Consider the following 20926-nt stretch of genomic DNA (forward strand, 5'->3'; position numbering starts at 1 on the left):
TATTTTTAGTAATGGTATTTTTAGTATATTTAGCATTAGTTAGTAATACCTACTAACTAATAAGAAGCTTCCAGGAGACTCCAGTCTTCTCTCTCCCTAGCTTCTCCTCCTCCCAGTCATGTGTATTAGTCACGTCTCAATCTTTAATAGTTTCCTACTGCATACATAATCCAGTAGAAGTTCCTAAGCATAGAATTTCAAGATCATTGATACAGACTTTTGTAGCACGAATTCTAATTGGTCTTATAATAAAAACCCAGAGGTTTTTTTATCCAGAGGTGTAAATGCTGAAAGATCAGAGAAGCAGAGCAAGCCACAGCCACCTGGTCTTACCTCGACAACCCCTCAGCCTGAAAAGAGCTCTAGTTCCTGTCTCCTTCTGCCTTATATTTCTCTCTCTGCCCAGCCACATCACTTCCTGTCTCCACCTCCCTTTTGCTGGGATTAAGGTGTGAGATCCTAAGTGCTGAGATCAAAGGTGTGTGCCACCACTGCCTGGGTTCTGTTTCTACTTTAGACTGGATCAATCTTGTGTAGCCCAGGGTGGCCTTGAACTCACAGAGATTCTTCTACCTCTGCTTCCCAGAGTGCTGGGATTAAAGGTGTGTGCCACCACTGCCTGGTCTCTGTGGCTAACTAGTGTATTAGCTCTGCACTCTGACCTTCAGGCAAGCTTTTCATGTTAGATCACAAGCAAAATATCACCACAAAGAACCTTCTCTTTTTGTGGCTATAAAAGTTCATGAAATATGTCCTAGAACAACAGATCGAGTATCCTGAATCCATGCTTGGGGATTTATGTCTGGATTCACAGTTACTCATGGTTGTCTTCATATGAATAAATTCTTCCTCCCTTTGGAGCAGAGGCTGCGCTTTGTAGCTATCATATTAAGCACCTGAAACATTTTCTGTCCTGAATTGAAACAGTTAATGAAACCTCAAAATGCAACATTGTTGCAAGCACAATGCAACAGTTACAGAATGCGGAAATACTTTCAAAGATGAAAAGGCCCGGCTAGTCCACCTTGTTTAACTATAACTTGAGAAAATTCACTGGGTTCTTTAAAAGACCAAGTTCGGGTTAAAAAAAAAAAAATGACTAGATTTCGATGTTTAAAACTATATGCTTGCCATAAAACTAATCCACGAAATTTTGTCTAGATTCTTAAGATGATTGATTTCTTCTCGCCTCCTATGCTGTTAAGAGTTCAAAAGACTTCTTGAGACCCCTGCACGCTCCCTCCCCCATTAAATTTCCTAGCTATCTGTGAGGTGAATAAATCGGAGCGTTCCAGGGGACCCTTGCTGATGTCCTCTGGATAAGGAACAAGCAGTACTCTCCTTAAGGGCACTTCAAAACGAAACTCAGGACTTGGCCCAAGGGCTTCTTGGGGGTCAGAAGGCTAGAATTCGGGAAAGCTCCCCTTCCTGGTCCCCAACCTCTAGCTTTCCTCCCGCAATGCTCTCCGGTGGGACCTCTGCGTGTCAGAGCCAGGCGGTGATAAGGTACGCCATGCACACGGCATAAAGAGGGAGGGAGGGAGGGAGGGAGACAGAGAGAGGGAGGGAGAAAGGGAGAGGGAGGGAGACAGGGGGAGAGGGAGGGAGAGAGGGAGGGAGAGAGAGAGAGAGGGAGGAGGGAGGGAGGAAGGGAGGGAGGGAGGGAGGGGAGGGAGGGAGGGAGGGGAAGGAAAGCCGTCCCGCCGCAGCAGAGGGCAAGCGAGGTGCGCGAGCAGAGCGGGGACGGCGGCGGCGGGGAGGGGCGTGGCTTCCGCCGGCGCGGCCCCGCCCCCCGCAGCGCGCCGGGCGGTCACGTGGCGGCCTCGCGCGCGCGCGCGCGCTCGCGTCCCCGTCGGCTGCGGGGGCTCGGAAGCCGAGGAGAAAAGGCTGCGAGGCGGCAGCGGCAGCGGCGGTGGCCGAGAGAGGTGGGCACACCACACACCGGGCGGGCGCGGCGGGGAGCGCGGGTGTCCGAGGGCTGCGGGGGGCCTCCTCGGCGGGCGGCGCTGCGACCGCGCTCGGCTGGCGCGGGGCGGCGCCCGGTGTCGGCGGCGGCGGCGGGAGGCGGGCGGCGGCGGGTCGGGGCCGGTAGGACAGGGACGCCCTTGGCCAGCGCGGCCCGGACGGGCGCGCGGACGGAGGGAGGGAGGGAGGGAGGGAGGGAGGGAGGCCGAGCTGGCGCAGCCGGGACCGTGACGGGCGCGGCCCCGGCCATTACTGCGCAGGCCGGGCTGCGGACAGCGGAGGGCGGCTAGCCGGGGCCTCAGTGGGCCGCGGGCGGCTGCTGCTGCTCTGCTCCTGCTCTTGCTGCTGCTGCTGCTGCTGCTGCAGCTGCTGCGAGCCTCTTGGTCTTGCCCAGCGCCCGGAGCCGTCCCCTCCTCCTGGCGCTGGCGGAAGCCGCTGAATGTTCTTGTTTTGATGGCTACCAAAACCTGAAACCACCGGGAGGTGTCGGAATACGCGTCGGGGCCTCCCAGCCCGGGTGCATCCTTGAGAAGCCCCGGCTGTCGCTTTGTTCTGGTTGCTGGGTGTGGAGTTCTCTCTCTCTTTACCCTCCACCCCGTCTTGAGAGCGCACGGGATCCCCATTGTTGTCGCTGTCTTGTTTTCCTGAACGGTTTTTTTTTTTTTTTTTTTTTTTTTTTAAGAGTGAGGCTGTGTTACGTTGTTTTTGAGGATGGGGAAATGGAACCCGTCCTCTAGTTAGGTAAGATATTCCGGACTGTAAGTTGGCACATTCATTCTGACAACTGTATTTTGTCTTTTCTCTGGGTGCTGTCTACGCACTTCTTAAGTTTTCCACATTTCCTTTTCCTTTTACGACACCGAAATACTGGAGAACTTAGGGAAGAAGAAAGCCAAAAGGAGACAGAAAAGATTTTGGTCTTAGATTGACATTTCAGGTGCCAGGGTGTGTTCACCCCCCCCCCCCCCGTGTGTGTGTGTGTGTGTGTGTGTGTGTGTGTGTGTGTGTGTGTCTGTGTCTTGTTTTACAAACGGGATGTGCACCTGGAACTTGGGTATTGAAAGCCATTTATCGTCATCGAATTTGAACACGTAGAACACTGTAAATGATCTGTATTAGATTTTTAAAGGATTTGGCATACTGGCAACAAATGAAGAAAATGACCCATATACAAACTATCAGTAAAGCGTCTGGGTGCTGTAGAAATACATGAAAATAGGTCAAGTAAATCTCATTTTTAAAGAGAAAACTCAAGAGTGACTACCGCCACACTGAAGATGAGTTTCGGGTGTTTTGGGGTCAGGGATATGGTAGAGTGGAACACTCGGGTTTATGTCTCAAGTGGGTTTGTGTCATGTGGGCAGAATGAAAACCTTTATACTTAAACGTTTGAAGGTTTCTGTGTTTTGTTGGTTAAGAACTTAGTAGAGTTGCAATCATGGGAAAACGTCCCAAATAGCTGGTCATTAGATAAAGAGGAATGCAAAACAAAACAAAAACAACAAAAAAATATTTTAGATGTGTCAAATGGTAACGTGCCACTTTTGAGTTGTTTTATTTTGTTTTTAAAGGATCCAAGATGATTCCTTGACTTGGAGGAAAATAGTAGGAAGAAATTTTTCATATTCACCTGTTTAAGACACATTTTCTGTTAGCCATACATGTGTTTGAAGGATTTAACCAGTTGTTCCTGGTTCTTATACCCATTTTTCTGCCCATATTGGAGATGGAAAGTACTGTCTTTTTCTAACCTCCTGCCGGGTTGGGTTCTTGATAACAGAGTGAATTTGTAGAACTGGCTGGGTTAGAAACAGTCTTTTTGAGATAGACACCGTGTTTACACTGGTCTGCAGCCTCCTTTGCTTATTAGTACAGTGTCATGTAGCTTTCTGGTTAGCTAATACAAAGCCTGTTGCTAAAGACCTGTTCATCAAAACGTTTAAATTGTAGAATCACAGAGAGGAGGGTGAAGCAACGGAAGTGTGGGGATGACTAAGGTCACGCAGAAATAGTTGCTGGCCGTGAAACATCTGTGTTTGATGAGATCGACATTGCCTTTGACATTCATATGTCGTGAGGTATTGAAATAAATGCAGAGCCCACTTTGCAGAGAAGAAATTTAAAGGTTTACACTTGAATAGGAAGACTGTGAAGGCAGTCAGTAGAATTATAGGATGATGCTTGTTAAATTTAGCCGAAGTGAGTTTTGACAGAATGCTTCTTTCCAAGGGTGACTTAGACGTTTTTTGAAAACTGATTTGATGATCAAGTGCAAAAAATTGATACATTGTAACAGTTACATACCTGTGAATTTGGGAATCTTAAGAAATTTTAAGATGTGTCTGTTAAATCCCACCTGACCTCTACTCTCGTTTCTTGTGTTTATAATGGATACATATATGTAAGTACATATATGTAAGTAGTCGTCCTATCACTGACGCCTTTTCTATACAATATATCCTGTTTTGTGAATTTTGAATAAAGAGTAAACTCTTTCATTAAACCTTAACTTTAAATAGAAAAAACAGAAACTGTTCAAGCATATATAACTTGATATTTATATAAAAGTTTAAATGGCTGGGTAGGAGGCAGGGCCAGGCGGATCTCTGTGAGTTTGAGGCCAGCCTGGTCTACAGAGCGAGTTCCAGGACAGGCCTCAAAGATACATAGACAAACCCTATCTTGAAAAACAAAACAAAAAACAAAAAAAAAAAGATTAACTGACTAACTGACTTGATAAATGGAATTGCTATTAACCCTAAATCTTTACATTAGGAATTAACAGTGTATTCTAGTAATGGTAGTTTGAATTTCTTTAGTGGTTATAATTTTTAAGTAATACAGTATGACTTTTTTGTATTTAACTAGGTTAATTGATAAAGATCTGAATTCATTACTAATCTATAAACCTCTTTATATAAACTTAGTCTGTCACTTTTTCTCCACAATTGCTAAGGGACAAATAACCTTGTTTCTTTTTCTGTTTTCCTGTTACTTTCTTTATTTGTATTGAGTTTGGTATATAATTTTAAAATTATTGTAGAAGGAATTATGTATATTTGAATCACATATGTTTGCTAAATTATTTCTAGCACATAGTTTGAAATGATCTCTTCCCTTTTAAAAAATCCTCTTTATTTAAAATAAAAACACCTTTCTGACTGTAAAAACATCGTGTTTGAAATAATGTGAAAATTATGTATGCCTCTTCTGAGTGTTACATGCATGCCCTGATTTTTACCTTTTGACGTGGTCCTTTGCAAGATTGTCGTTGATGGGTCAGTTTGGCAGCCTCACCTAAACCTGTCTACTTTGATCACAATAGAATATACACAGTTAGGGTTTTTTGTTGTTGTTGTTGTTGAATCTGTGTTCAGCAGAGTGAACTATCATATTGTGTTCAGTTTTTCTGTCCATTGATTATTTTAACAGTTTTGTCAGCTTCATCCTTTAAGGTAGGTGTGTCAATACATATGACATTGTAGGTCCAATTTGATAAGGATGGGAAAGACTCATGAGCCACTTAGAACTCAGCAGGTCTGAGTTGTGCTGGATATAAAGTATATATGAATTTCAGAGTATATACACACAAATGTAAAGTATCCCATTAGTGATTTTATATTGAATATGTATTAAAATGGTAATAATGTAGATACATTGAGTTATATAAAATAGACTTTTAAAATTAATTTAACCTGTTTCTTTTTATTAAAGAAACAATAAATGTAATACAGCTTTACTGTAACTAGTAGAAAATTTGAAATTAGATACTGGCTTGTTACAAGTTCCTTTTAGATAATGTTAGTTTTCCTAAGAGAAAGTTTTTTTTGTTTCTTTGTGGTGCCTTCCGAGAGAGAGAGAGAGAGAGAGAGAGAGAGAGAGAGAGAGAGAGAGAGAGAGAGAGAGAGAGAGAGAGAAGTGTTTGTTTTGAGATAAAGCCTCATTATGTAGCTCACACTGGCCTGGAACTCCTGGCAATCTTCCTGCTTTTGCCTTTCCAATGCTAGGAGAGCATTTTTTAAAAAGGTGTAGTCTGCTTGAATTTGAATCCCGTCTCAAAGTGTCACCAGCTTTCTGACTTTGAGTAAGCCCTATGCCTTCTGAGCTTGATGCCTTTCTCTGTAAACTGTGTGGTCCCAGTGCCAGGGCTGTGTGGAGGATGCACTGACAGAATTGACCCACCAATGCTTCCAGACCTGAGTGTGCACATAAGTAACTGGGAGAGCCGACTCCAGGCTGGGATCCACATAGTCTTTTCCAGGGGACCTTCTGCCAGTGCCAGTGCCGGCCTGTGGGACCTAGATTTCAGTGGGCATCTTAGTTCATTTTCCTCCCCCTAAATTTTACTGTCCATTTGTCTCAATTTGAAAATCCCATCTGTGAGATAAATTGGAAAAGTCACTATAATCTGCAGTGTTTTAGAAAGTTGTATATTATGCCCTCAGAGATGCTATGGAAGTCCTGTCTACATCTGTAAAGTTATTTCCATTTGGCTGGAGCCATGTTTGTTGATGGGATACTTTGACATAGTTTGTCTACGGGATCCAAGGATTTTGAAAATAATGGCATAATTGGAAGTAAAATTTTAAGAATGCGCTGAATAAATATGGTAAATTAGTGTAGTGTTTGAGTTTATCTTATTGTTAGAGATCCTTGGAGGAAGAAGTAAAATCCCTATTTTAAAAATTGGAGAAAAGAATTTCTGAGAGTCTTATCTTCTATTCTTTAGGCCAGAATAAAAATGAAAAAGAGTGTAAAGGAACATCAGGCAAAGTAAATGTATTTTGACTGTGTTTTGAAAAGCGCACACATTAGTTGGTGGGGAATCATACTGGAATGTTCATTTCAGTCTCTTAGGAAGACTTTTTTCATTGCAGATCCAAGTACAGGAGATAGGTGTGGGAACGGTGAGTGTGTTTTAATAAAGGAGGGGTAGGAGTGGGACGAGAAAGTGGCTTTTTCTGTAGTAGGTGCTCCTGATGGTATTACTGAGTGGCTCATTCTTTTAAAGATTACAACCTACTAGGTGTCCAAACGCAGGAATTCTTAAAGATTTGTATGAGTTATTTGAAATGTATTGGCTTCTGTTTACTTTAAAGTACAAACCAGTTGTAGAGATAAAATATTTATGGACAGGACTGGAATAGACAGGGAAGTGAATTGGCAGGAACAGTGACTTATTAAAGAGACAGCATATGTAAGTAAATGCATGGAAGAAGTAAAGCATTAGAAATGGGGACAACATTTTTTTTCTGTGTATTTCATTAGGAGGAAAGAGGCACTTTTTCTATTTTGAAACAATGACCTGTCAAGATTTTTATAAGAAATTTAACACCAGCCAGGCAGTGGTGGCACACACTTTTAATCCCAGCACTCAGGAGGCAGAGGCAGGTGGATCTCTGTGAGTTTGAGGCCAGCCTGGTCTATCCACAGAGCGAGTTCCAGGACAGCTAGGCCTGTTGTACAGAGAAACCTTGTCTTAAAAAACAAAAACAAAAACCACCACATTTTACAGGTGAGAATTTTACCATTCAACCATATATGTGCTTGGAATACATGATTAAGATGACTCAGATGATTGGTTCTATTTTAAACAACTTGTAAGACAGACAAGAAGAACATACAAACAGCAGATATTAACACACACACACACACACACACACACACACACACACACACACACTCCTCAGAATGTGGGTGAAGTATAAATTGACTTCTGAGTCATGGTCCAAAAACATGATGAGTGAGGCATAGAATGTCTGTATCCTTTATTTTCCAAACCAAACACTCTTTTTCAGGAGACAAAAGACATACAGAGTTTCCTGTCCCCTCTGGTCATCCTTACCTTTATTCTGTACCTTTGTCAAGAAAAGCCTTTTTGTTGCTGTCTGTCTGTATTCCTAGGATTTACCTACTTTCTGGAGAATCCTTTAGTAGTCATTAGCCAGGTGAATTATGTGCTTACCAAATGATAAAAAGATGGCAGATTCTAGAGCTGTAGCTGTAGGGCTAAATTACACTGTAAATTCTAAGGATTTCTTATCTTTTTGTATTTGGTAGTTTCCAGAAGAGTGCCTTCTTCTCAGATGAAATGCAGATATTTTATGTAAACAGATGACTTAAGTATTGTGGTTTTTAAACAAATTCCAGTTGAAATCAACACAAATTGATTGGTAACTTACCACTTAAGGATATAAAATTTGTCCTGTCTAAATGATTCAGCAGAAAGTCAGTGCATAAATTAATAATGCCGATATTTATGATTAGTTCAATAGTAGAAAAATATAAAATGCAGGAGAGGGAAGTGGTTTGTGTGATCATTCTTGTGTAGTGCAGTGAACTTTGTTAGGCATTTTATAAGCTGTTGAAGAGGAAGACTCCTAAAGGCAGTAGAATTATCAAGGGCTCTTGGGAGCGCTCATTTGGTGTACCTACAGTATTAATCTGGAAGGCTGGTTGTCATGGGTAAATATGAAGCAGTTATGTATTTAGGGCTCAGAGACCTAAAGCTTTTGCTTTCCTAAAGGACTCTGCCTTTATTGTATAGACTGGAAAACTAAACTTGGCCTTCTAGTATAGGAGGATCATGGTCCATTTTTACAGATGTATCATGCAGAAGCACTGTGAATGAATTTAAGGCTGGTTACATAATACTACATAGAAGTAGACTCCTAGAATGTTCAGGATAAAAATTGAAAGACTTTGGTGTGATAGGATGTAGGGCCAGAGAAGGTAATAAAACTATTTTCTCTTCTGTGATCCTTAAGTGGCTGAGGCATGAAAAATGGCACATTGCAAGATTCATCAGAGATAGGTGTTTATGTAGACCACAGAGGAGATAAAAATATGAGGTTGTCAAACAAGGGTTCTGTTAAAGAACTTCCAGATGATTCTAGATTGGGCAGGAAAGGAAATGATATCAGGAACTGTATAAAGGAAAGAAGATGAGGAGGTGGCCAGAAGTCTCCATAACTAACAGCAGGTATGGGAATGAGAAGTGAGCTGGGAGGACCAGCCCTTGGGGTCTGAAAATGGGATTATGTCTTCTGATTTTAGGTGATAAGGCCAAATGATACTTTATTGCCAAGAGGAAGTAAAGTTCAAAAGTTGAAAATAAAGGACAGTTAAATACCTTTTAGACTCACCTTATCAGTATTTCTAGCCTAGCATCTACAGTGCAGGGTTTCCCAAAATGCATATTTCTAAGAAGCTAGGTACTTGTTTCTAAAGAATGTATATTGGAGCAAAACTTAAGGACTTCTGGGAAGCTGGGCTGTTCCTTCTTGGGGACACTGAAAGTAGGTCTGTGGAACTGTCAGGAGACAACATGAAGAGGATCCTGTGTGGTGACGTCTCAGCACCAGTGGGGCTGGAACAGCAGGATGTTTACCTCTGACTTGCAGATGGGGGCAGATGCCATTGTGAGACAGAGACAGTGTCTGGAAGTGCGGTGAGAATCCTGTGATCCCGCTGAACATTTTGGCACCATGAAGGCAGTGAAAAACCTGGTAGGAAGAGTGGAATAGTGTATCCATGTTATCTTATCTAAAGCCAGAGCAAAGGGAAGCACATTTCCTAGAAACCCTGGTTAGCCAGTTACTTGGGACATTCTTTGACTTTGAAACCGATTCTTTGTTCTCTTAAACATTTGGTGGGGAAAGCTGGCTTCTACACGTGCTCCATTTATCTTTAGCCATTGAAGTTTTAGATAGGTTATCGAGATTGTTGCAACCGTGAGGGGCTTATGGAGCAGAAAGACAGGATCCAGGTCTCTCTTCTGCTAGGTTTACTTTACTGTGCAGTTGCTCATTTCTTCAGTGATCATGTGCATGATGTGCTTTACATGGGATGATGTGCCCTTGAAGTAGGCACATCATCCTATACTATATGAGAAGAACTAGAGGCTGATGGTGTTTGTGGATTCCCTGGACAAGAGGTAGCTTGAGAGGAAGTTGGCATAAAGTATTGATTCCCCAGGGTCCAAGGGGGCTTTGCTATGCTTGGCGTGCGATATCAGGGGGGAAAAAAATCTACGTACACTATGTTCTTATGTCTGTTAACTTTATTCCTCTAAGACAAAATTCTGTCAATTCAGCTATAGCTCCACCAGGCATTCAAGGCAGGAACAACTCTAGACATACCAAGCTCTATATCCGTCTACCTTATTTCTCTGGGATGAAATCCTGTCTCCATAACTACAGTTCCGTCCAGTTCCCTAGCTCAGTCCTGCTGCTAATGACTAACTCCTATGCTTCCAGCCTCATCTTCGTCCTCTGTATCCTCTTTCTCCATCTCTGCTGTTCTCTACTCCTGGCACTCAGAAAACTCTCCTGGAGATCTGCTTACCCTCTATGGAACCTCTGCCATCCTCTCTTCTCTCTGCCAAGCTGTTCTGTCTTTGTCTACAGAAAATGCCTGTCCTTTCTTTCCCTGGGCACTCGGTTCCCTGCCTCCTCAGGAATGTTGTTTTATCTCTCACCTTGATATGTAAAAACCTCTTTTGTTCTCAGTCAGAATTCTCTGGAGAACCTCTGGGGCTCCTCACGGCCAGGGATGGTCATTAGCACAGGAAACAAAGCTAGGCATCTCCCGCCAGCTTGTCTCCTAAGCTCAGCAGGGCAGTTAGTAACTTAGTAGGTTCAGCAGGTCTGGGGAGCTGAAATGTTTACCAATTGGTCTGGGCACACAAGGATTTCATAGCAGAAGACAGCTGGAATATTAAAGGCTGGGTAACACGAAATATTCAAAATAAATGGCCTTGCCTTTTGCCGGGCGATGGTGGCACACGCCTTTAATCCCAGCACTCGGGAGGCAGAGGCAGGCGGATCTCTGTGAGTTCGAGGCCAGCCTGGTCTACCAAGTGAGTTCCAGGAAAGGCGCAAAGCTGCACAAAGAAACCCTGTCTTGAAAAACAAAAACAAAAACAAAAAAAAAAAAAAATGGCCTTGCCTTTTGACAGACCCTTGGCTGGTCAAAGTTCAGCTTTAATGTACAGCTGAATCTCTATGATATATATCTGATAAAGACCGTCAAATTGGGTGTGTTGGTGCATGTAAATAGCAGAACCTACCCTTTAGTTAATGTGCTAATACCACTTGTGTCTGTCGGAAGGCAGTGATGCTGACTCATTCTGTATTAAGGATAGCCTGTTGCCATTTTTGACTTGTTCCTACAAAACTGGTTTATTTTACTTAAAATATTTATTGTAGTAGAATGTAAGAATTATGACACACTACTCTTTAACCACTTTTAAATGTACGACTCAATATAGCTAATTTTATTTCCAACGTTGTATAGCCATCCTTACTATGTATTTCTAGAAATATTTCATATTCCACAGAGAAAATATGTACTTTTGAGGTATTGGCTCCCTATGCTGTCGTCCTCCTGGTCTTGGTAACACCTAAGTTATCTCTATGAATAATTCCCCATTCATTTAGGACTATATACAGTCTTCCTTTGTGTCTAGCTTACTTTGTTTTCAGGGTGCATCCATATTGGATGAACTACATTCTTATTTTGTTCTGAATAGTACACTGTTAAATGTCATGTTTCCTTTATCTGCAGAGATACTTTGTGTCCACCTTTGACTTATAATTCTATTATAAACTTTGGTATATGAATCCAAAACTAATATATTGCTTTAGATATTGTTATAAATGGATATTTTTCTTTGATTTCCATTTTGTCGATTGCTATTATATAGGAACGCAATACTGGAGTTTTGTTTTGTTTTTGATTGGTGTGTGTGTGTGTGTGCGCGTGTGCGTGTGTGCGTGTGTGTGTGTGTGTGTGTGTGTGTGTGTGTGTGTGTGTAACTTACAATCTACAACTTTGCAGGACTTGGTTATTCAACTTAGAATGCCATATAGAGAAAATGGTGTTTTTCTCCTCTCAGATGTACATTTTAAACATTTACTCTCTGTTAATTTGTATGCCTTCATTGCTTCTTCAGTCTAACTTCTCTGCTAGAGCTTCCATTATGTTAACAGCAGTGGTAAAAGAGAGCATCCTTGTTCCTTGTCTATTTTTTTAAGATTGATTTATTTATTATTTTTACAGTGTTCTGCCTGCATGTATGCCTGCAGGCCAGAAGGGGGCATCAGCTCTCATTATAGATGGCTGTGAGCCACCATGTGGTTGCTGGGAATTGAACTCAGGACCTCGGGAAGAACAGTCAATGCTCTTTAACCTCTAAGCCATCTCTCCAGCCCCCTTGTCTTTATTTTTATTTTAATTTTAAAATAAAATTTGCCACTATATTTTGTTAAGGGATCATACTAGACTAATTCTACTGATCTTAATTTGTAGAGTGGTTGCTATTGATACTGTTTTTCTTTTGCAGTACAGAGAATGAACCAGCAGTGGAAGAGAAAACCCTCTAAGTTGGCCGACAACTAGTAAAGAAGATGTTTTATTTTTGTGACAGGTGCATGTGGGATCTGTGATAGAAATGTAAGTACAGCATAGCATCTATAGTGCCATGGCTTTCCCACACCTCAAATTGGGCGAGGAGGATAAATGCAGAGAACCATACTTGTGTTTAGTTTTAGTTATGCAAAATGAAATTTTGTATTGACTTACCAGTGCCTTATAGAGTTAGCAGCCCTATTCATACTAAGTGATTATTGTCAAAATTTCTAACTCTGTTCACATAGGGAAACTATGATAAGTGAAGGCTGAAAAGCTGGAGGCCTGTGTATCCCACTTTCACTTTGCACAGTAATTTACTTAAAGATTTCTGAATTTTAGAACTAATTGCTAAAAGTTTGTTTTGTGAAATTTAAGGGTTTTTCATATGATTTGAAAATTAGTACATCGTTTTTCATTCATATCAATTCACTCTACTTTGTAGTCTCATTAGTTGTGTTTTCCTGTCATTTAGCCTTTGTGTAACATGCCTTCAGGTGTTTGACAATCTTGAACCTACTCATAGTAAATTTTATTATATTTTGATGAAACATTTCCAACAATCAACACCATAGTTCTAGATCATGGAAAATGAAAACCTTGTTGACTTTTAGTCTTGATCATTACAGTACTCAAATTCCTGGACCAGAAGGACTCTTGCAGATACTATTTCACAGTCTCCAAGTTTTGACACAGAAACTAGTTTGTTACCTCCTTAATCAGTATGTTCACGCTGCCATTAAAAGTATGACTGTATCATTCTAGTCAGTCTTGAGAATTGGATAAGAGAAAAATGATGCCATAAGTTACTTTCTTTAAAATTGGAGCCAGTGAATCTTGTATATTTTGTATCCGCCTGTTCCCCAACACGCACACGCACACACATACACATGCATGCACGCACGCACACATGCACGCACGCACGCAGGCACGCAATGTCATGTAAAGGATGGAGAGTGAAGAGAATAAGAAAGGGATTCAGATGCCTAACATCAAGGTATTTTAGATCATTGGAACTGATAGTATATGCAAGAATAGCATGGAAGAAAGCCATCAGAAATAAAGGAGTGAATGTTTATTTAGTAGTTAGTATATTAGGTACCTGGTGAGTATTTTCCTTGAGTTGTTGAATTTAACCATTAAATATGAATAGCCTTACTTACTGTTGAAGAAGCAGAATTAGAGAAATTAAGTCATTCCCTTAGGACAGTGTTTACCAAGTTTCTCTGAAAATAATCCCTTGAGGTCACTTATTTAAGAGCACAGACTATTGAACCCAAATCCAGACCCCTAGGTTCAGATTTCTAGGAAAGTACACACTAGCTAATTCCTATCTTTAAGCAAGTTTTAGGAAATGTTAACATAAAAATAGTATGGCTAAGATTTTAACTGTTTTAAGGCATGTGGTAATATTTGTGATCTATTAAAGCTTGCCTGAAGATCAGATTGCAGAGCTAAGACACTAGAACCATAGAGACCAGGCAGTAATGGCATATTTTGTTAATCCCAGCACTTGGGATCTCACACCTTTAATCCCAGCAGTTGGGAGGCAGAGGCAGATGGATCCCTGTGAGTTCAAGGCCACCCTGGGCTACACAAGATTGATCCAATTTAAAAGAGAAACAGAGCCAGGCAGTGGTGGTACACACCTTTGATCTCAGCACTTGGAATCTCACACTTTTAATCCTAGCACTAGGGAGGTGGAGACAGGAAGTGATGTGGCTGGGCAGAGAGAGAAATATAAGGCAGAAGGAGACAGGAACTAGAGCTCTTTTCAGGCTGAGTAATTGTCGAGGTAAGACCAGGTGGCTGTGGCTTGCTCTGCTTCTCTAATCTATCAGCATTTACACCTCTGGATAAAAAAACCTCTGGGTTTTTATTATAAGACCAATTAGAATCCGTGCTACAAAAATCTGTATCAATGATCTTGAAATTCTATGCTTAGGAACTTCTATTGGATTATGTATACAGTAGGAAACTATTAAAGATTGAGACGTGACTAATACACATGACTGGGAGGAGGAGAAGCCAGGGAGAGAGAGGACTGGAGTCTCCTAGAAGCTTCTTATTAGTTAGTAGGTATTACTAACTAATGCTAAATATACTAAAAATACCAATACTGAAAATACTAACAAAGAGTTAGTATTTTGTGCAAGAGGTATCTAAGGGTGTGGAATTAAGTTCAGGTTTTGGAATGAAGAGGCGCACTAAAGGAGTTGTGGCCAGGGGTTAGGTGAGCACTAAGAATGGTGATTTATCCAAGGTGGAGAGCAAAGATAAAGGTCCGGGACTTAGGGAGCAGCTAAATTTGTTTTCAGTTGTCTTTATTTCAGATGTCTAGAGTGTTGAGGTGGAATTTTGGAATACAGAATCAGAAATACAGGCTTGAAGTGGAGTATTTCCAGATATGAGGTGTGAGGAGTCACATCGACTCAAACATGTGAGACACTCAGAATACCAATTAAGCATTTAATGTGTACAAAGTACTGACATTGAAGAGGTCCTAGAGAAAAGGGAACAGAATGAAAGAGATGAATTGAGAATGTGTTAAAGTTCAAATGAAAAACAAAGGGATTGAGAAGAGAAATGGGTTCAAGTTAATTAAATTAAGTTAATTAAATTAATTTGAGATGCTGGTCAGAGTTCTAGAGGAGTTAGAGCATTGTTCTGATTACAGAAATTAAGGACTAGTTTTGGAAACAGGTGGCAGAACCCCATCCTGAACCAGGAGGAATGGCAGTAAAGCAGAGTGCAAGTACAGCTGTGCTTTGCTGATGATTCTTTGGCTTGTGTAAGTGGTCAGTGATAACAGGAGTCAAAGTGTTTCATAACTGAGAGGGTTGGAGAAGTTTTATAACCCTCTTTGGGGCAATGGGAAATAAAGATGTTTTGGCTACTGCATTACTGGGAGCAGCAAGGCAGTGTGTGGAGCTGCAGTGTCTGCTCTAGCGAGCTTTGGTAGACATCTCCCTCCTGCCCCCTCCTGGGTGGGTGGGGGGTGTTGTCAGTTTCCTGTCTTCCTCTGAGCACTCTATAATCTCATGCAGGCTGCTTATGATTTGTAAGTGTTGGGTAACCCAAGGATGTTGCCTGATTTTCCTGCTCTTGCTACAAATTTAATTTGGTCATTTACCCATTTTCATGACTTTAAGAACCATGTATATGTCGATGACTCATAACTGGATGATTATATATATGGACCAGTTTTATAAAGATCCTTAACCTTTTTAAATAAGAGTTCATCACATTCTTAAGAAGATTGTGACCCAAAATCTGTTTACGAGCCATTAGCATTGACAGTGAATGTCTGAACTCATGTGCCCCTTCCCTGCAGGTGACCATTTCCTCCTTTTTGCTCCCTGGTGTCTGTTGTGCTCAGCTCATAAAATGTTTGCTTTACGAATGTAGGGACCATAGTTCAGATCCCTGGCACCCACACAATCGCAAGGTGGGCAAGACAGCTTGCAGTTTCAGCACTTAGAAGGCAGATACAACATCCTCAGAGCAAGCTGGCTAGCCAGACTAGCCATTTTGGTGAGCTGTGGTTCTATTGAGAGATACTGCCTCAATATCAAAAAGATGGGGTACAATTGAGAAAAACTTCAGAAGTCAACCTTGGGTCTCCATGCACACAGGACACATGCATGGACCCACATGCGCCTCACCCACATGCATATCATACACACCACACATACACGTGAGGGGAAAAATTTCATCAGAATTGATTTCTTTGATTTAAATTCCAGGGAATAAAGGTTTCTGAGACCTTAACAAAAGGTGTACACAGTCAGTTCATTTGGGTCGGGTAAGGAAGGGATAGATGGCACTGGTGCCGGGTTAATTAACAAACATGTGCTTATCCTTGTAAATGTTCTTGTTCTGAAAGCACAACAGAAACGGCTTGAAGCTCTTGTAGCAAGAAGCACATTAAGTTGCATTTGCTTGATTTATGGGAATGAGTTAGAAAGAAGTTACACTTTTCTGATTCCTATAATAGAAAGTTTCTGGTCGAGGGCCTTAGTTGGTAATGTCATTAAGGGTTGAAAAATAACGAATACATTATTCTATGATGATTTCCCATAGGTACAGTGTTGCAGTCTCCTTTACAGATTAGTATCATTTTGAACTTGTGTCTTTGGAGAAACATGTTCTAGGAAAAGGCCGACTTCTAGAACACAAGATTGAGTGGGCTCTGAGGAAAGCCAAGGGACACTCTTCCTCAGTTTTAACGTGTAAACTACTTTTATTAGCTATCCTTTGTGTAGCCGCTGCATCAAGCGTGGAGTATCTTGGACAAAAAGCCCAAGTCCTTATAGAGTTCAGCTTGAAGTGGTCTGTTCAGCACGGCAGAGTGAACTGAGAGAGGCTGCCCCTCATTTCAGCAGCAGCTGATTGATGATTTCTAACCTCGGGACCGTGGACCTCTCACCTGTGCTCTCCAGTCTTTGTCCCCTCTAGTCAGCTCTGTTCTCCTCCTTTGTACCTGGGGTTTCCTGTCTGGAAATTCCTGGAATAACAGTTAAGTCCTGTTTATTTAGCTCAGTAAAATAGGGCTTTTATTATGATTTGTTTTCTAGGTGGCCTTAGCTCCACTCCTGTTACTCATTGCTTACTTGATTCAGGACCTTGTGTATGTCCCTGTCTGAAATCCCCACCATCCAGCCCCCACCTGCCCATCTCAGACTTCTTACGTCCATTCCTCTTCGCTTATTGCTTTAGTATCTTAACACATTTTCACTACTTCATATTGTCATTTTTCTGTTTGCGTATACATTTCCTTATTTAACAGACTACACATCCTATTTGTCATTAGATTACAACACTGTTAATGGACTGGTAGGTGTTTAGTATATGCTTTTCTTAATAAGGCAAAAGTTCCAAGGGTCCAGACTGGAGAGGGCTCAGCAGTTAGGAGTGCTTGCTGCTCTTCTAGAGGGACAGAATTCAGTTCCCAGGAGTCACATCCCATTTGACAGTTCACAGCCACCTGCAACTCCAGCTCCAGGTGATCGGGAGCCCTCTTCTGACCTCTGCAGGCACCCCCAAACACATGTATGCACATACATCTACAAAAATAAAATCACTTTTCAAAATTCCAAAGCTTTTACATGTATTAAGTTCATTACATCCAAGTTGGCAAACCTTTTCTTTTCCTCCCCCTCTTCATTTTCTTTCATAATTATGTGAAACTTTCATAGAACTTTAGAAACATTTATTATTATTAGCAATTTTTACCTGAACCGTGTAATTTTCAAGTAGTGAAATTTAAGCTCCCGGTTTTCCTGGGTGACTAAAACCATGTATTAATAAAGGAAACTGAGACTTGGATTATTAATACTGGTGTCACTATGTCTTGCTTCTTGTTATTCGTTCCATTGTTGGGCTTTGTTGGGCTTTCTCAGCACTGAATATAAGTACACTAACAGAACTTTTTCATACTGACAAGGTACATACGTGTAAGTGTCTTGTGTTGAAAAAGTTTTGAACCAGCTATTTGAGCCTAATTAAAATAAAATGAAACTTAAATATTTATTTTACAATATGATACATTCATGGTTTTGCTTTTAAAAGTGTGTTTTCTTTTCACCAACATTTGCAAGGTCCTATATGGAAATACATAAATCACACTGGAGGTAGTACACAGGATGGCTAGATGCCTGATTAGAGGGAATTTCCATAGGACATGAAGATGGTGTGAGGCCATTTAAGGCACCCTTAGAGATGAAAGTGTGGCTGAATTAAAAGGCAAATGTAGCGGTCTAATAATCGATGTTTGACCACTTGGAAAGGTAGAATGGATGGTGGTACATGGATTTGGCAGACAGGAGAGATGATATTAATATGAGGCCAAAGGGCAGTTTAGGAGCTAAATTTCTGACTTGTATAAACATCTAGGACCGTAACCTAATTGCTAATTAAAACAAAGGCTGTGAATTGCTCTTGTCTAGGGTTATAATTTGAAGGACCTAGCTGTTTTTCTGCCTCTTTTCACACTGATTCTAAGGTCAATTTGGAGATTTCATGTTTTTAAATGTTTGCATCTAGTTATGTCTTACAAATTCTGTGGCTGGGTAGAGACAGTATTTAAAATATACTACATGTGCCTTGCTCCATTTTTGCTTTTTTTCTTAATAATTACTTTTTATTGGTTCCTGCTAATAAAAACTGATGAGTGGCAGCTACAAATGAAAAGGGATTGTTACATATATTGTGTTTTTTTCTGTTTTCTTTCTCCTTCTCTCCCATCTTGTGTTTGAGATAGGGCATTATGGAGCCATGCTGGCTTTGATTTTGCTGGTCTCTCTTCATTTTTATACCTTCCTTGTATAGCATGTGGTTTGCATAGAATAGATGCTTCTTGGGTAGTTTCTGAACTAGTGACTTAAAATCTTAGAGGAGTTTAAACCTGATTTCCCTTTTTTCTTCTTCTCATTTTCCTAGGATGGCTGGCTGTGGTGAAATTGATCACTCGATAAATATGCTTCCTACAAATAAGAAGGCGAGCGAGTCCTGTTCTAGCGCTGCACCTTCTCTCACAGTTCCCGAGTGTGCCATCTGCCTGCAAACGTGTGTCCATCCCGTCAGTCTGCCCTGTAAGCATGTTTTCTGTTATCTGTGTGTAAAGGGCGCTTCATGGCTTGGGAAGCGATGTGCTCTTTGTCGACAAGAGATTCCTGAGGATTTTCTGGACAAGCCAACCTTGTTGTCACCAGAAGAACTTAAGGCTGCAAGTAGAGGAAATGGTGAATATGCATGGTATTACGAAGGAAGAAACGGCTGGTGGCAGTATGATGAGCGCACTAGCCGGGAGCTGGAAGACGCTTTTTCCAAAGGTAAAAAGAACACGGAAATGTTAATTGCTGGGTTTCTGTATGTTGCCGATCTTGAAAACATGGTTCAGTATAGGAGAAATGAACATGGACGTCGCAGGAAGATTAAGCGAGACATAATAGATATACCAAAGAAGGGAGTAGCTGGACTTAGGCTGGACTGTGACACTAATACTGTGAGTCTAGCAAGAGAAAGCTCTGCTGATGGTGCGGACAGTGTATCAGCACAGACTGGAGCTTCTGTTCAGCTTCCAGTGCCGTCTTCCTCAAGACCACTAACATCAGTTGATGGTCAGTTAACCAGCCCCGTAACACCATCCCCGGATGCAGGCACTTCTCTGGAAGACTCTTTTGCTCATTTACAACTCAGTGGAGACAGCATAGCTGAACGGAGTCATAGAGGTGAAGGAGAAGAAGATCGTGAATCACCATCTTCTGGCAGAGTACCAGACACTTCCGTTGAAGAAACTGAATCGGATGCCAGTAGTGATAGTGAGGATGTCCCTGTGGTGGTTGCACCGCACTCCTTGAACCAGCAGAGACTTTTGGTTTCAAATGCAAACCAGACAGTAGCTGAACGATCAGACCGACCGGGGACTGACCGATCAGTAGCAGGGGGTGGAACCATGAGTGTCAATGTCAGATCGAGAAGGCCTGATGGACAGTGCACAGTGACAGAGGTTTAAACAGACGTCTTCAGTGCCACACTCAAGGGTGAAATGGATACCTGTAAATTTCTGCCCACATAACATTATACTCATCCTTAGTAGTGCATTGTGGGAGTTGGGGTGGGAAGGAATATGGGAAAGACAGACCTGAAATTAAAATGTCTAACATTGTCTCTGTTGAAATTTATTTAATGTGAGGAATTGGGGTGTTGATATTTGAGAGCTGTTCAGTAATAACACAGTTTTCTTGACATCTGTTTACTTTATAGTGTATTTTTTATGTCTTTAGTTCTTTTGGCCAGTGTGTACCTGTGCATTAATGGTCCTCAGCTGACTCTTGCACTACCTTATTTTTCTGCATGGATTGGTATAAAATCATTACTAAAACTTGGCACCTGTGAGATATTTGATGTCATTATGAGCAGGAAGCTTAATGTGGAAAATAGATGACTAACGACTACTTTATAGTTGGTCTTACTGAGATAGAAATGTAAAGCAGCAGCTAATAAGTTGTTTCCGGATCTGTAACACACTTCATGCCGTTCCTTTCCATAGGATTTGCTGTCTTGTCCTTGTACTTTGAGGTTTCTCTTAGTCTGCATTTTTCTTTTTGATTAAAAAAAAACTTTATAATTTAATAAATACTAGAGTTTATCAAAAATAATGTTTCTTGTTTGAGTCTGAAAAAGGGATGGCGGTACTTTGGTATTTGTGGCTAAAGAGCTTTTTAAAAGGTGGGGTTTGAATTGATTGTATTCGCTCAATTTGTCCCTACCCAGAAGTCTGATTTCTTCATAGGAGAATGTGTACAGAGAAGCTATCTATGGCATTGTGTTTGGAATAAAAAGATGTGGAAAAAGACCCAAAAGCCGTGAGATTTAAATTTCTCAAGCAGCTGATGCTATTAATTTTACATTTCCTTTACCAGTCTCTATCAGTGATATTACTGTCTTGGGATCCACAGAACACTTAGAAGCATGATGTTGTAGATCAAATAAGCCCACTTTCTATGGCTTGGCAAGGTAGGGAGTATTGGTAAACACAAAATTGAGA

The 20926-nt window shown here is 41.2% G+C and overlaps 1 protein-coding gene across 9 annotated transcripts; it reads left to right on the forward strand.

Moving 5' to 3' along the window:
- The first annotated feature begins 1764 nt into the window (after positions 1 to 1764).
- On the forward strand, positions 1765 to 20044 carry Rnf146 (ring finger protein 146). 9 transcript variants are annotated; one of them, XM_076552551.1, is made up of 4 exons: positions 1766 to 1925; positions 2648 to 2706; positions 12311 to 12420; positions 18817 to 20044. In XM_076552551.1, coding segments are annotated over exons 3-4 (1077 nt in total). In that variant the 5' UTR covers positions 1766 to 1925; positions 2648 to 2706; positions 12311 to 12418; the 3' UTR covers positions 19892 to 20044. The 9 variants fall into 9 exon arrangements, with proteins under 9 accessions (XP_076408664.1, XP_076408666.1, XP_076408660.1 ...); XM_076552549.1 differs by lacking the exon at positions 2648 to 2706 and having other exon boundaries at positions 1765 to 1925; positions 12316 to 12420; XM_076552545.1 differs by lacking the exon at positions 2648 to 2706.
- Positions 20045 to 20926: the final 882 nt, after the last annotated feature.

The sequence above is a fragment of the Peromyscus maniculatus genome, chromosome 16 (genome assembly GCF_049852395.1).
Source record: "Peromyscus maniculatus bairdii isolate BWxNUB_F1_BW_parent chromosome 16, HU_Pman_BW_mat_3.1, whole genome shotgun sequence".
NCBI lineage: Eukaryota > Metazoa > Chordata > Mammalia > Rodentia > Cricetidae > Peromyscus > Peromyscus maniculatus.